At 51.9% G+C, this 16,028-nt stretch overlaps 5 protein-coding genes across 5 annotated transcripts; 2 read left to right on the top strand and 3 right to left on the bottom strand.

Annotated features, from left to right (window-relative positions):
* Positions 1–608: 608 nt before the first annotated feature.
* Positions 609–1,865, bottom strand: PODANS_5_7850 (uncharacterized protein; the record flags this gene model as incomplete). The annotated part of the gene is made up of 1 exon (XM_001904556.1): positions 609–1,865. The coding sequence occupies one exon, from the start codon at positions 1,863–1,865 to the stop codon at positions 609–611; it is 1,257 nt and encodes a 418-aa protein (XP_001904591.1).
* A 3,694-nt stretch (positions 1,866–5,559) lies between these two features.
* On the top strand, positions 5,560–5,949 carry PODANS_5_7840 (uncharacterized protein; the record flags this gene model as incomplete). The annotated part of the gene is made up of 1 exon (XM_001904555.1): positions 5,560–5,949. One exon carries the CDS (start codon positions 5,560–5,562, stop codon positions 5,947–5,949), a length of 390 nt encoding a protein of 129 aa, XP_001904590.1.
* A 2,303-nt stretch (positions 5,950–8,252) lies between these two features.
* On the top strand, positions 8,253–11,733 carry PODANS_5_7830 (uncharacterized protein; the record flags this gene model as incomplete). Its single annotated transcript, XM_001904554.1, has 2 exons — positions 8,253–8,659; positions 8,727–11,733. 2 exons carry the CDS (start codon positions 8,253–8,255, stop codon positions 11,731–11,733), a joined length of 3,414 nt encoding a protein of 1,137 aa, XP_001904589.1.
* Positions 11,734–12,107: 374 nt separating this feature from the next.
* On the bottom strand, positions 12,108–13,526 carry PODANS_5_7825 (uncharacterized protein; the record flags this gene model as incomplete). Its single annotated transcript, XM_001904553.1, has 1 exon — positions 12,108–13,526. One exon carries the CDS (start codon positions 13,524–13,526, stop codon positions 12,108–12,110), a length of 1,419 nt encoding a protein of 472 aa, XP_001904588.1.
* Positions 13,527–14,259: 733 nt separating this feature from the next.
* PODANS_5_7820 (uncharacterized protein) lies at positions 14,260–15,294 on the bottom strand (the record flags this gene model as incomplete). The annotated part of the gene is made up of 1 exon (XM_001904552.1): positions 14,260–15,294. The coding sequence occupies one exon, from the start codon at positions 15,292–15,294 to the stop codon at positions 14,260–14,262; it is 1,035 nt and encodes a 344-aa protein (XP_001904587.1).
* Positions 15,295–16,028: the final 734 nt, after the last annotated feature.

Below are 16,028 nucleotides of genomic sequence, written 5' to 3'. Positions count from 1 at the left end.
AAGTATACCATCGTCAATCCTGAACCTCCTCGCCTTCCCGCGCAGTCTCAGGGGACCACGAGCAGCAAGAGCTTTATCGCTGACACTGGTCCATGGCGAACTAACACCGTCCACCCACTCGACCCCTCCAAACTCCAAATCAAAATAATCAATGGCCCCTGTGTACGCCATCCAGGACCACGTTGGGGGGAGCATAACGGCCGTCTCTGGAACCACCAGACGGCTGGCAGGGAAGTCAATCCTCTGCATGGTCGGCTCATCCGCGGCACGGTGCCAGAGTAAGCTGCGCCGGAGATGGCCGTGAAGGTCTCCCTCGTCGAATATGCCGAAGCCGCCTCTGGTCCCGAAAGCCTTGAGCAGCCTGCTCTGCAGACCGTCGAGGGCGATGGGGCGGTTGAAGGCCGCGTAAAATTGAGGCGGGACTACTTTCTGTAAAAGTCTTGATAGCGGAGGATACGCTCGCCTTTGGAGGCTCTCATGATGAGCTGGGGGAAGTTGGTGTCGCCTATGAGGTCGGCGAGGGAGCTTGAAGTCTGATCAGCCAGCCTGTTGCTCTGTGGATATGCCAAAAAAAAAAAGAAGAAAAAACAAGGGATGGATATTGTATCTTACTTTGACATGCGTATCATGGTCTCGCAATGCACACCCTTCCCACATTCAAAGTATGTCTGGTGCTCCGTGAAGAAAATTGTGCGGCGGGCAAGGGCATGTTCTTGGAGGACCCAACCGCGGGTGCTGGGAGGTTCTTGCAGCACATGGCTGTTGAAGTCGTCGATCTGGTCACAGAGATACAGCGGAGGTCTGTTGTTTTCTTGCGATGGGAGCTGTACGTAGTCTCTCGGGCGTCGTGGCTTCAGGAATCCGTCCGACTGGCCAATGGTGCAGCTGGCGGCAAGAGCACAGTATGCCGAACTGAAAACTTGTTCCATCCGCTTGGCTTCAGAGATAAAGTCTCCGTCTGGTCCTTGTATTATGCAGATGGGATCGATCCATAAATACTGAAGCCCGAGGGCGCGTGTAGACACGACGGCATCTCGGAAGGTTGCCGGAAGATCACTGACCTTTATGCTTTCCATGTGGGCCTTCAGATTGCTGCGGTACGTGCAGAAGTGTGGAAGATCTCCCCAAGGATGAGAAAGAGCAATGTATCGGATATAATCTCCCGCCTGTGTCTCCCGTAGCCTAACAGACTCATTGTCAGGGTGGCCAACATCAATCAGTCTTGTGGGAAGGTCAGGCTTTGTTGACGCTGCATCACCCATGTGATAATGTGTTGAATCACACAGGTCTAGCCACTGATTCATGATCTTGAAGTGAACATCGCTTCCTGCCTTTTGAAGACAAGGGTACCCAATCTGGATATCACTGAAGTAGTCAACGGCTCTGTGAACAACTGATATGGTCAGCTTGATGTTAACAACGTCGCAAAAGGTGGGGGGGGGAGATAAGTGCGATCTTTTTGCAGTGGTGGCGGAATACTCACTTGGTTCTTGACAAATTGATAAGACATGAACATTACCCGAGTTCAGAGTTAGGCCTGACCCAACCCTTGTGAAAGTTGACGTCTGGAAGTTTGTGCCTCCTGCCTTCGAGCAAGCTTTCCAAAGGAGGCAGCACATGTCACATGCTTTGCGAGCTGCCTGCGCCTCGAGTGATTTCACACTCACAGTGAAGCTGAACCCAACCTTCCATAACTGTCTTGACTGGCAGCTGACACAGAGACGATCAAGCTGTAGTCTTCCTCCAGGATGAGGAAGGTTGTGACCCTGAATGGTCAAGGCAACGTTGAGGGGAAACTGGTTGTCGATGTGAAGGGTCCAACGGTCACCAAGCTGCACACTGTCAGAAAGGCTGGACCGTGCCATTCTGAGAAACTGACTTGCCTCCTAATAATCTTAGATTAATACCATGTTCTCATTAGAGGCCAGACCAAAGACTGCTTACTGGCTGAAGGTGGTGTCAAATAAAGCAATTAGCATTGTCTCGAGTAATATCAACGAACAGACGATAGATCAACTTACATGCTGCCACGAGTTAGCACGAAACGCCTTGGGCTTATAACTGAGGTAGAGGGCTCACAGCCTTCATGTGCATTCACCATTGTCTATGATCAGTCTAGAACGATAAAACAACCAGTAAAAGGTTTTTTGAAGAGGCATTACAACGAACTCACGTACTAATTTCGGCCTGTCAGTGCCAACCTTTGATGAACTAGGACATGAAGAAACCGAGGTTTACTCACAACTTGGAACTATGTAATGACTGTATCAGAAAGGGTTGCGTGTTTCATAATATGCAGATTGATCACACATAATCAGCCATCTCATTGAATGCTTGTTAGATGGCTCTTTCATTATCATGGCCTCTCAGCAAGACTTACGTTGTGGCACTTGTGGTGCAAGAAGCTTGGCGTCCCTTCCCTTTTTGCTGGTTGGACTACTGGTTGATTGACCGGAGTCTACATGAGTAGACGTACCTGAATCGAAAGCCCTAGTTGCAGTAGAGTCAATGGTGGATGATCCAATGCTTGAAAAAGTCTCGTATGCATCTGATGCTTCTCTCTCATTGCCCTGGCTGAGGGGGTCGGGAGGCTGAACAGCGATTGACTGCGGAGAGGAATGGGAGGGAAGCCAGTAGCTCTCATCCTTGTGATCTAGAATGACTTGAAGCTTTTCGGTCACCTCGAAAGCTTTTGCACGGCACAAATGCTGCTCGGGGTCTCCTTGCTTGACAGGAGTCTGAGCAGAGTTTTCTTTATTATCAGCAGTGTCAACAACAATATCAGGAACTACCACAGCTTCGCGAGTTTCGTCGTGTGATGTTGGCTCGTCAGCAAAAGTGGGTGCTGCTGGTATGGGTGGCGAGACTGCCTGTTGCGAAGTTTCTCTGGCCTCGCGCATGTTTTCGATTGTGTTTCGACGGGACAAACGGACAGAGTCGGGGGTAGGGCCATCTCCAAGTCGACCGATATTAACTGGTAGTCGAACGACCAACAACCGAGTCCTCACGAGTTCCAGCATATCCCTCATGGCAGTGCCTTCCTGGCAAAGCGGATGGCGACTGAGTTTGCCCATCCACTCCACTACTCTTCCGTGAACCTTGGCCTTCCTTTTTCCAAGCTCCACAGTGTCTTCCTCATAGAAGGGCGATGGAAGTCTTTGTTTGTCCCGAATTTGTTGATGAAACTCGGCCAGTTCCTGCCACCCATAAAGCAACCATATTAAGAATTCGAGTATAATGCAACTAAGAGCCCAGATGTTCATCACCTGGTATATGGGCGGAATCCGCTTGCTCCGCGAGTTCGAAAAGAATCGGAAACACGACGGCGACTATCAAGCTGCGTACTATAACTCGACACGACGCGCCCGAGGGAGCCGCCCATCGTCTTCTCAGCTGCCTTTCCAAGTCAAACCGTCCGTAACCCAGGTTAGCCACCACAAGTCCAGCACTCCGCTTTGACTTTGGAAACCAACACTAAAGACACAGATATAGTTCATACGCGGCTTACACGGCCACCCCAGCTGCACCAACTACGTCCACAACCTTTTGAACATGATCGAAAAGGACATGTTGGTTGTTGAGCCGCCAGTCCAGAGCAACGGCAAGCTCCCCAAGGATACCCGGCGACGTCTCCGATGCAAAGATATCCACAAAAAGCTTAACAAGTGGTACAAGCAATTGCAAGACGGCAACATACCAGATCAGCATCGACCTTCTTCTTCCATGACGTGGAAAGATGCCCTAACATTGGGCGCCGTGTTCATGCTGATGTTCATGATAGCGTTGGTAACAGGAATCGGTCTGGTACTTTCCCCGCCACCATCCGGCAGATGGGGTCTTCAAGAAGTTGGCGCTGCTGTTACATCCGCCTTGGGGCTCATGTTTTTATATAGCGGCACTATTTCTCTGTTATTAGCGTTCATGGGGCGGGCTCACCCAGGTGACCTGCCCTGGGAAATCGGGATTCCAAGGCAGTAGTTTATCAGAAGATGGCCAGATGAGTAGATTCCGGTGTGAGGGCAACCCAGTGGTGGATCTTCCACACGCTCCAGTCCGCGGCGACAAATCTGCGGACGGTATTGCTGTGAGGATCATCTAGTAAAAACGAATTCTGGTCTCATGATAAATGCGTCGTTCTGTGGCTTTAACCTACCGCGCCGTACCACACTTGAACGATGATAACGGCAGCTGTTATGATCCATCCCGCTGCCACAACGGATGTTGGGAACCATTGATGTCCAAGAGCGGCGCCGTCGAGTTCGATATCATTTCGGCTGGAGGCCTTACTGGGCCTTTCATTGGTGATGGCCGCTGTGGATTCGCGGTCCCGAGCGTTGTGGCCCAAGACTGGTAGCGTGACACGTGGGATGCAGGGGGCCAGGAGGGCTGCCCAGAGAAGCTTGGGCATTTCGTCATTTGACGACCGACACGCGACAGCTGCTGAGGAACAGTCAATGATTGAAAGACGAAATCGTGGAACGAATATGTCGATTGACTGCATTAACTTTCTGACATGTTACGTCGAGGCATTGGAACGGCGAAACCGGGTGAATGGCGTTTTTGGTGACATTCGTTAAGGTACGAGGTCGGGTGGCCGGGCTTATTGTTGCTGAGTGGCTTGGGGGGGGTGCTTGGGGGGTCAAGTGCGGGGGGAAATGTCAACCGTCTGGCACCCGCCATCCCAATGTTGAAACCCCCGAGCCACTGCCAGTTCGATAACCCCTCTTTTCTTCGCTCCTTCTGCAGCTCGAGAAAACTTCTCAGCAGTCGAGAAAAAGCACTGCCGTCCTTCCGTCGTGGCAGCGTCCCACTGACAGTCCTTCACATCTGTGCCCCTGCGTCGCTAGCAGCCTCGGCAGGCTGGACTTGCCCAGAGGGGTCAAGACTGGCTTGGGAACATGCGTCTTTATCTGTGATCGCCAGGGACACGGAGCACAGTGCGGTGGTGCGGAGCTGCATAAAAATTCCCCCGCGAGGATGGATTAATTGCATGTGGAGAACAGAAGCCAGCCTTCACCATGTTCGGAATGGCGCGGATTGGCCTGCTCCACGCGATGTTCCCGTCACATCGTTTCTTCCGCTTCTCTCGTCTCTCTCTCTCTCTCTCTCTCTCTCTCTCTCTCTCTTCAACCACCCCCCAACCCAACCCAATCTCTCGTTCTCGTTTCCGTCTTGTCGACCCCACGACTTTCTCTGATCCGACACATTGGATAAACTGCGATCACGTTGCTGTTCGCTTGCCATTCTTTAATCCCCAGACTGTTCATCCAGTCTTTCCGTCCCTCGACACACCCACCCACAACTACCACCACCACCACCACCACCACGCGAAAGCACCCGATCTGACTTGTCTCACCCGAGCCGAAAAAGCAATCTTCCAGCCGCTGATCCTCGAGTACCCGAAACATTGATCTTTGGCAAAACGCCCCAAACTCGCACGTCAAATCCAACAACCAACCATCTTTACCGAGTCTTCCGAGTACCATCTCGAGTCCTACACCTACTTTCCACAAACCCACCAACTGCATACCACTGTACATACCACCATCAGCGTACACAATGGGCTTCATCGAGAAAATCCAGGCCAAAATTGAGCTCTTCCGTCTCGAGCAGCGCTACACCCGCAGGCGTCATCGCCGTTCTACTTTTGTTTCCAACGCAATCTACGTTGACGGCGAATACATCTACCAGTCCCCCAACTCTACCGGATCCTCATCCAGCACAGCCAGCAGCGCCAACACCAGCAGGTCCAACACCACCACCATCAGCGCCCAGCAAGTCCCAGTCGACGACCCCGTCAAGGCTCAGAAGAAGCTCAACCGGTGGAGTAGCATGCCCGGGTTCGGCTCCAACTCCAAGCCTGACGGCATGCCACGCATCGAAAGCATCGCAGAGGCACACGACTGGAGGACCAAGCAGCAGCAACAGAGAAGCAGCTTTGACCGTTGAAGGAGCTGTCCGAACACCATGACGGAATATGACAGCTATTGCAACCCCCCAATATTGTTTTCTTGGGGCAACGCTTACCATGACTGGCTTTCTTCCTCCAAGCCGCTTCTTTTTTACGACAATGACCAAAAGTTTGTTTCTGGCTTTGCTCGGCATATAGACAGGAGCATTATCCTACGACCGGCACTCTTTTCGGTTTGGAGCCCAATCTGCCTTTTTCACATGACCACGATTGCTCACGAACGGAGCTTGGTGTTTTGATGATGAGGGAGGGAGGGGGCATTTAATATCACTGTTTCATGACGTATGGTTTTTGAACTGCGTCCTGGAGCAAAATTGTAATTTAATGAAGAGAAGAGGGAAGTGCCCGTGCTACGCGGCTGGCTGGCGCTGGCTGATGAATGTGTTGGGATGGATGGGATGAGTTTGACTGCCTAACTTGTGCATGTATATACGACTGTCGGGGCCACCGTGTTTGAAGACGGTTGGTTGAGATGTATATATTGGCTATGATGACATTCGCTTTGAACTTTGGAGTATGCATGAGTTTTGATGGTCTGTGAGGATGGCGATGACGACTTGGGGCTGCATGGTTTACATCACTCCTGTCTGGGACGGGATTGCACTCTCCCCGTTGGCAACAGCAGCTGGAGTCGTAACCACTCCATCAACGCCAGAAGATGTAGTTCTCGTCCGGGGAGTCTGCGTCTTGGTCCGTATCTTCGTTAGGGTCCTTGTTTCGATTGTTTTGATGGATCTTGTGACGATGTAGGGGAGGGTGGAGAAGCCGGGGGGGATATATCTGTGTTTGTTGTCAACAAATGCTCGTCTGAAGAAGGAGAAACTATCGACTCACTGGCCATTATTGTCGTTCACAGTCCCACCCTGCTGTTGTTGCGGTTGCTGTGGTGGGCGTGTAGCGATGAAACCGGCTACTATTCCCCCTGTGATCATCCCACCGGCGAGGATGATCGCTATTGCGAGGAGGAGAATACGGTGACGGCGCCACCGGGGTTCAGGATTGCCGTTTTGGGGGTGTTCAACGGGGGGTGAGGAAGGGGGAGACGGAGTATAGACAATGACTTCTTTGCCTAGTTGACGCTCTGGGTGGTAGGGGACTAGGAGGTCGAGGGGGCGGACTTCGGGGAGGTCGGAAGAGACGAGGTTATTGTCATCGTCGAGTTTGGGGGTTGGGGGGTTGTGGAAGGCGGTTTTGGGGAGGGGTTTCCAGGGGATTGCCCAAGGGGCGGAGGGTTTCCCAGGTTCGGTGGTAGATTGGGAGGATGTTGGGCATTGTTTTGGTGGTGATCAAGGAGGTCAAGGGTGGTGGGATGAGTTCTGGGTGGGGTTGTGGTGGTGTTTATGTCTTGGTGGCATGCTAAGGGGTAGGGGAGGAGGAATGTGGAATGGTGTTTTTTTTTGTACATTGCTTTGGCTGTTGCCTGTGATAGTCTCGCGGGATTGGGTGCTGGAATCATATCATGGCATCTGGTTATGGCATGGTGAAAATTGGTACTGGCGAGGCTGGGCCGCCATTGTAGGTCATGCTGTCAGCCCGTGAGAAATCTACGCCGCTGCCATTTGGATCACTATCAGATCAAAACAAGCTGAACCGCCTGATGGGTGTTTGCTCGGCAAGAGCGGACCTTCACTTTGACAAGTGTTAGCGTACTAGAGCCGCATTGGGCACGTCAGCATCAATGGAATCGATTTCTACTACCTTACCTAGGCTTATATATATGTAGGTACCTATCCAGGCCCAGAGATACTTGCAGGATATAACTTCAGATCTTGAATACCACCTACCGATGCACATACCTACCCCATATACAATCTCCAACTTTCATATAAACTTCAATTAAGCCCTGCAAACGAAGTACCTGCCTATATACTGTACTATGATTAGCATAGAAGCGAGTGGGTAAGGTAAGGTAGCTAACATTGCTTGCACATTGACTTTCAAATAACTCACGTAGAACGGTTACAGGTGATTGGACCGATGCGATCGTGACATCAACGAGCAAGAATAACCGTTGGCTTGTGTTATCTGCATACCTAGGTCCGGTATAGTGCAGGTAAGCGTGCCAAGCATAGGTACTACGTGCAGGCACACAGCCTCCAACTGAGGCTGTGAACACCCATTGCCTGCCCAGTGGCTGCCGCCCAAAATTCCATCCTGCCCGAATCATGTCCAACCTTGATCGTGACCAGCACTCGGTCGGATTTCTTCAAGTTCTCAAAGACGCCCAAGCAAAGCAGCGAATCTCGTGTTGAGCGCTGCTCTCAATTCAAAGACCGAAAATATGGACCCGATATCAGCCTTTTCGTTGGCAGTCAACGTGCTCTCTACGGTTGACATTGCTGTCAAAACTGGAAAAACACTTTGGGACCTGTACAAGTCGACTTCGGGTTTCACCAAACAAACAGACAAACTGCTCCTTGCCATGAGTCAGTTCGATGCTGCACTTGGCCAGCTTGCCAACCCCAGGCTCGACGCGTCCGCGAGATTAGCATCGGAGCGGTGTTCTGCAACGATCAAGGAAATAAGAGCCATGCTCGACCTGTGCAAAGCTCGCAAGCCATCTTCGGTTGCCAGTGCCCTGCAAGCCAAAGCCCAATACACAAAGCACAAGTCGGAGCTTCAGGATCTGCAGAAAGAGCTGGAATCGGCAACGGGCCAACTGAGAACCGCACTTGCAATTACCACCAAGTAAGCTCACACGCTAGATTTCACTTTCGGCCGGCCAGGTACCTGTCCTCTAACTTCTCCAACTCAGTAACGATGTTTCAGTAATAAAACAGCTGCTTGCAGCCTCCGAGCAACGTAGCCCACAGTTGATAACAAAACTGGAAGCCATCAGTCAGAAGCTCGATCCACTGGAAGGGCTTGCTAGGCTGGTTAACGAGTCGAACCTGCAAACAGTCAAGGATGCGCTGTCATTAGAGCTTGCAAAGCTCACCGAGAAGTTGGACCTATTGCAGATGATCAAAGACGCAATATATTTGTCCGAGGCCTCGTTGGAGTCGATGAATCAGGCGACTATTTTGGGCGCCCTGAGGCCGGCTACTGCTGATAAGCGTTTCGAAGAGATTGCCGATCCAGCGTGTACCACATTCTCCTGGATGCTTGGGCGGCCGTCGGGGGTGGAGAGTGGCGATAGTTCGCCAGACATCGATGATCCCGCCAGGGTCAACGCCTCCCAAGAGTTTATCCACTGGTTAAGATCGGGTTCGGGTATTTACCACATTGCAGGCAAACCTGGAGCTGGCAAGTCAACTCTGATGAAGTACTTGGCCACACATTCTACAACCCAACAATGTCTTGAGTCTTGGGCCGCCTCAGGCCCGTCACCAAAGCAACTCATTTGCTCGCGTTTCTTTTTTTGGAAGATCGGAACAGCAGAGCAAAAGACTACACGCGGGCTCTTGAGAGGAATAATATATGACATACTCAGGGGCAATTCTGAGCTTACCAGTATACTCTTTCCGGATCATTGGGCTCCAAGGAGGTACGCTGCAATGTCGCTAGCGAAATCTCCGATACCAACCATATCAGATACCCAGATCAACAATGCCGTCAATAGGCTGTTGACAGCTGAAGAGATATCTGCTCGGTTCAAGATCTGTCTTTTCATTGACGGGCTCGATGAGTTTGACGAGCCTAGCCAGTCTCTCTGGGCTTTCTGTGACAGGCTAGGCAGCTGGGCAAAACACAGGAACGTGAAGCTTTGTGTTTCAAGCCGAGAAGAAACTCCGATACTTGGAGCTTTGCATTGTGCGCATCGCATTACACTCCACCATCTCACTGATGCTGACATCGGCGCGTTGGTACATGAAAGGCTCAGTTCCAATCCTTATTTCCAGCGTGTTGCACTGTCAGACACCGATGGTCGTCAGGATAAGACAACTCGACTGATCATTGACAACGCCAAAGGTGTCTTCTTGTGGGTTGTGTTCTTACTGAAGCTCATAGAGGAAGAACTTCCGAACCAGCGGAGTACATCATTCCACACGATCCACCGGCTTATCGAAACAGCACCAGACGAACTCAATGAGTTTTTTCGGAGGATCTTCAAGACTATTCCCAAGCATCATGCCAGAGGAGCGCACTTCGTACTGGCGATGATGTTACGACTTCGTGGCTACTGCATTGCCGGGGATTATTCGAACAACTTTTCACCAGCCAAAAACGTGACCACGTCCCAAGCACTCACATTGTTCGGTCTCTCTTACATATTCGACTCGTTTGATAACTGCCAACACAACGATGAGGATAGGCGTTTTCTCTTTCCGGTTCCTCTTTGCTCCAACGAGCACGATTATAGGAAGCGAGAAATACAGACGGCCGAGAGGTTGCAAAGTTGGTGCAAAGGCCTGATCGAGGTCAGGACCTTGAACTCGGACCGGAAACACGCGGCGGATTTCACGCACCGCTCAGTATCCGACTTTTTGTGCACCGAGCTGCGAGATTTGGCGCCCAATTGGAAAATTGACGACGATTGGGTAGCGGAAGGGATCCTAACTACGTACTTGGCCGAGTTCAAAGCCCTGAGTTTCACACAAACAAATTTTGCACCGCGAAAACAACTCGATGCGAGGGCTGCGCAGGAGCGGCGGTTGCCGGCCATGATAGAATGTCTGGCAAAGACAAGTTCTGCCATGACTGCCCCGCCAGCTTCATGGGTATTTACCTTGTTGGACGAGATTGACGCTTTCCGGCAATATTCCGTGGCCGCCGACCCTTCTGCCGCGGAGCCGCCCAAAGATTGGTTTGTGATCATGCGTGGGGATGGCTTTCAAATTTCCCATCCGGAAAATCAGCCAGGCTCTCTATTTGCCATTGCAACGGACATGGCTGCGCCGATGCTGAACTATGTGATGTGGAGGTTACAGGACCCCCGTCTCTTGGGTGACGATTCTCACAAGTTGCTGACCCTCGCGAGCATCGTGAGTGGTACGCGCAAGCAATTCAAGAGCCAGCAATTCATGGACGTCTCCCCCATTTTAAGAGCTTTGTTGGAGAGCGGTTTATCCCCAAACGTTGATTATCCGCAAATTGGGACCAGAGAAACTCCATGGTTCAGTGTGACTGAGTGGCGTGAATCTTTGACTGCTAATCGACAAGATGGTATGGCGATCGGGAGCAAATCCCCTTGGAGGGATACGCTTAGTATCTTCATCTTTCTCTTTGCTTTTTCGTATAAAGGCGCCGTTCCTGTCTCGATATGGAACGAGCTCCAAGTCTGGCTTGAGTTTGGCGCCGAGGTTCCTGCGGAGGTATTGGTGATTCCGTTGGCTACGCCGCCATACTGGGCGGCTGTCGGGTTCAGATACCCGACAGAGAGAGCAGAAATTGCCGTCTGGGATTGCGAAGATCTCAAAATGCCCAGAAAAGAATGGCTCATGGGCTACTTTGGGAGTATCAAGAGCACCACTTTGAGCAGCATGATCCGATGGCACCAGCCTCATAACATGCATACTCTGTTGGGGTATACCGATCCGATGGGCATGGTGGCTAGCGATTCACAGGAGTGGAAGCCTCCTTTCTATCAGACCGCACCGACTTTCATTATGCACGACCGGAACCAGCACTTATGCCCAGTATACCCATTGCACTGGATATATGGTCTCGTTTGGGAACAACATTTGCGTCAGTGGGTCCGCGGGGATCCTTCCCCTCTTTGGGACTGGACTTCTAGGCAGTGGGTAGCTTACATGACACCAAGGCGGCATAATGCTGTCGGGGGAGGAGCCGTGAGTTTGACGATGCGAGCAGGGAGATAAAGGCCGTGGACCGGTCCTCAGTGAGAACAGGAAGAGCACACCTGCTGACTTCAACATGAATTGATCCAAGCAACTGACACACGTAGGATGGCTGGGGATTTGGTCACCGTGGAATTTTGGATTTCATAAGCCGCTGGAAGTTGAGCCATAAGAATCCTTGTACATAGCCATGATTAAATTTTATTTTTTCAGTTCTATATAATTCTCTATACCAAGCTTATATCCAATCCATTATCGTCACGGGCATCTTCCCAGACAGGGCACCACTTGTCTGCCCAACCATCAACTCCACAAAACGACATAGATGCCCAGATAAGATACCTAACATTTACACAGAAAAAAAAACCCCATGACAATACACATTATATCTCACCTCATTCCCCCTTGGGCTTCTTCTTCATATCCCTCCCCACCCCCGGCTCCAACTTCCAAATCCCATTACAAAGCAACGTCCCATCCACATCCGTCTCCCAAAAGTCATTCGGGATCTGCGTCCAAAACGGCCTCGGATACCCCGGCTTCTCCCCCTTATCCTCGGGCTCCTTCTCGGGATAAGGCGGCATCTCCTTGATCCCCCTCTCGTCAAAACACTCCGCCACCATAAGCCAGTCATCATCCTTCTTGAGCTGGTGAATGGCCAAGATCTCACTCCCGTACATAGCATGCCAGCTAGAAGTAACATCCGTCCCCTTCCTCGCCCAGGGAGTCCTCTCCCCTGGCCGGGTGTCCTTGTGGTCGAATTCGAATTTCTCTTCCTGCGTCAGAATGGCCATGGTGACTTTTTGATGACCCTTGATAAGCAGCCAAGCCATGGTGACGTCCTCCCCGGCGATAATGTGGTGTTTATCTTGCAGTTTAGGCAGCAAGTTAACAATATCCCAAGTAACAGTGTAAATCGCCCCATGAGGAAACGCCGTGCGGTGATAATTGTCATAATAAAACTGCCCGATGGTGGTGTGGTTGACGTTTGCTTTATAACCCGTGACTGTGTTGCCATCGGCAGATTTGACGACGTCCAGTCTAGGGAGGAGCTGCCGGTCCCAATACGCACGAGCGTTGACCCAGAGGTCAGTGTCCATTTTGGAGACAAACTCATACTTCACCGGGGACTTATCCGACAGCCACCGGTAAAACTCTACGGTTTTCACCGTGTTGGCGGTGAAGTCGTCTTCGTGGAGGTGGTCCAACACAATCATGTCGCCAAACGTGGCGTTTTCCTGCTGGATGACGGCTCGCCAGTCCGGGCCGGGGTTGGAGATGACGAAGCGTTGGTCCATGGGCACGTCTTTGAACATCTTCATCCAGGTGTAGCGGATCAGCATGCGGCGTTTGATGTCCCAGGCGGAGCAGATGACGGCTCCGAGCCAGGGGCGAGGACGGTTGTCTTGCACCGGTGAGGTCATTGGTGTTTGGGGGAAGGGGTCGAGGGGGTATGTTGGCTTTCTCTTGACGCCGTCAGAGGCGTGGACTCCGTGGACGAGGGCGTCCATGTGTGGGGGTGCCCATATCTTCAGCCCGTTTTCATCAAGGTCGAATTCTTCAGGGTCGTAGTTCTTTGCTGGTCCCTTTGGTGGGTCGTTGGACTCGGGTGTTGGCGGCGGTGGTTGAGCTTTCTCAGGCTCCTTGTTCAAGCCAGGAATTGACGGCAAACTGTCAGATGTGTGGCCGATGAAGAGCAACGCGAGAATGAAGATGCTAGCCAAACTGATAACCCAGAACCTAGTCGGTACAGGACGCGGACGGTTGGAAAAAGACCGTAAGCCCTCGGCGGCCCAGGCCCGGTTGACAGCCATGCTGGATGAGGATATATACCTATCGCCGGGTTGGGTTTGGGACGTTAACGAAAGTTGCCGATGCTTGTCCTTCCTCCCCGTGGCCACCAAGGTAGTCAAAATGGAGATGGAAATGTGCCGCGCAGAGACGCGATCGGGCGCGAAAAGGAGGTAGGGAGGAGGGCAGCATCCCGCAACCCAGTGGGGGAAAAGAACGAGATTGCCTGCGCCGCACCCCCTGTCCAAAAGGGGTCAAGCGGCGGCACAAGATCTCGACATGACAAGTGGGCTCTTCCGGCCAATCTGGACCCCTAATTTTGTCTCGGCGTTGAAAATGGCATCCCAGAACGGCTTGGCGTCAGCCCAACGAAGCGGATACAGATTCCAGGCCACGCGCCAAGCGATGTGGTGATGGAACTCTCGCTTTTCCCAATAGTTCTAGCGGGTAAACGGTGAAGATAAGGTTTGTACATTGCGGCATATGACTTGTTTTTACAACTATGCTTCGACATAGGCTCTGAACTGCTGGAATCTTGAGAATGAACCTCGACAGTGTTTTTTTTCGGAGTTCCGGACCCCCACGTGGCTCAGCCGCACGACCAGGGCCACATTTTATGCTCAGATGCATTCGAGTTCATGCGTGAAAGCTTTTGTTTGCCTGGAAGGGACAAAAATGACTTTGAACTCCAGTCCTGATCTCAGCATGTCTTCAAGATCCGTCGCCACATATCCCAATTTATCCCAAGCCTTCTTCTCAGATTCCCTCCCCAGTCCCCGGCCGCCTCTCCGTATCAGAAGGACTGGCACTAGCACCAATACCTCTAGTCTTCTCTCCCGCACCGCTCTCCACATCCACACCCCCCTGCTGCCTCCCCTTGCCCATATTCTTCACCCTCTGGTCATGCGACATCTCAGGGAACAAAACCCCAGGCGCGGCACAAGCCAACAACCCGCACGCAATCAGCACCATAAAGCTCTCCAACACCACAAAGCTCGACTCATGCTGCATGATATGATTCCCCCACCCTCCCGCCATCTCAGCAATCCGGTAAACACACCTAATCAACAGCGCAGCATACGCGCCCCCCATCGCCCACAAGAACCCCCTAAACTTCCCATCCTTCCACAGCGCGCTCCCTTCCATCCCAGGGTTTTGCCTAAAACCCTTCCTCACCCTGACTAGGTAATCGCCCGCCAACCCACCAAACGCCCCCAGAACCAAAACCTGAAGCACAATCCCCGCCATGATGATCCGATTCCCGTGCTTCAAAATATCATAATTATCCCTCCCCGCCGCGGCCGCAACCCCCCCGCCAATGGCCTGAATCACCAAGCAGCTCACATCCGCGGGCACAAAGAATATCGGGTACAGTCTCGGTGCGATCCTCGACATCTCCGGGTTCAAGCTGATGACCATGTGTCGTAACGTGAGATACAACCCGACGCACACCAGCGTTGGGCCAAGAACAATAGCCACAATCTGCATCTTGAACGCGTCGGCGTTCCAGGCGTTTTCGCTGAGGAGGACGCGACCGATGTAGCCTACACATTCGAGGATGCAACCTGCTGCTACGGTGGTGGAGAAGCCCCATGTTTTTTTCCAGAGGCCGGTGAGGAGGGTGATGATCCCGAAAAGGCCGAAGCCGACGGCGAGGAAGACGTTGACGGGGAGGTTGGGGGAGTAGCCTAGGGTTGTGGCCTTGACGGGGCAGAGGGGAGAGATGGAGGGGCAGGTTTCGTAAGTGGGGTAGAAGTTCGGGGGGAGGGTGGTGAGGTCGGTGTCAGTCATTTTGGCTGCTGTTTGTTGCTGGCGGGGTGGTGTCCGGGTTGGGACGTTGGATATGGTTGCTGTTGAGTGTTGAGATCTCAGGATTGAATCTGGGGGTGGAGTGGGAAGCTCGAGTTTTCAGGGGTATAGACCTGCGTCGTGGTATCTGTCTATCCTCTAAATTGCCGTCAGTCTATCCAAAAACCGCGTGTACGTGAGGAAAACAACGTCAGAAAAAGAGTGTAAAAACGCTGATGTTGTTGAAAGTAGGTTGAAGGAAAGAAAAGGCGAGGGACGGGAAGGCGGATGGGATTGTCTTGGTCTAAAAAAACACAAGTTCGAGTGAGCTACAGCGGATCATCTATGTAAGATCCATCAGTTCGTTCGGGTTTGTCAAAAGCCCGAGCTCCTGGTAGCAATGAGCATTACTGGCGCTTCGTGCTGACGTGCTCGCAGCCGGATGTAATCTCTTTCTCCTTGCGGTGTTTGAGCTCCGGGTCGAGGCTTTGCTCTGTTCAACAATGCGGCTGCGATAGGAAGGAATGTGGAATTTTGTGGGCTTTGCGAAAGCGAGTAGATTCGCCTCTAGGTGTTGGCTCTCATATTTGCTGTTTGGGTTTTGATTGGTTGAAAATTCAAGATTGAGCCGAACACGACTATCAACACCCTTTGGTGTAGCTATTGACCAAGGCTGCCAAGCCAAAAGGGGTCCACCAAAGGAAGATTCTTTATGGGGCTCGGATTTGTGTCATGAT

Source organism: Podospora anserina, chromosome 5, assembly GCF_000226545.1.
Source record: "Podospora anserina S mat+ genomic DNA chromosome 5, supercontig 9".
Classification (NCBI taxonomy): Eukaryota; Fungi; Ascomycota; class Sordariomycetes; order Sordariales; family Podosporaceae; genus Podospora; species Podospora anserina.
The sequence above is the reverse complement of the archived record's forward strand: the minus strand, read 5'-3'. Positions and strand labels throughout refer to the sequence as shown.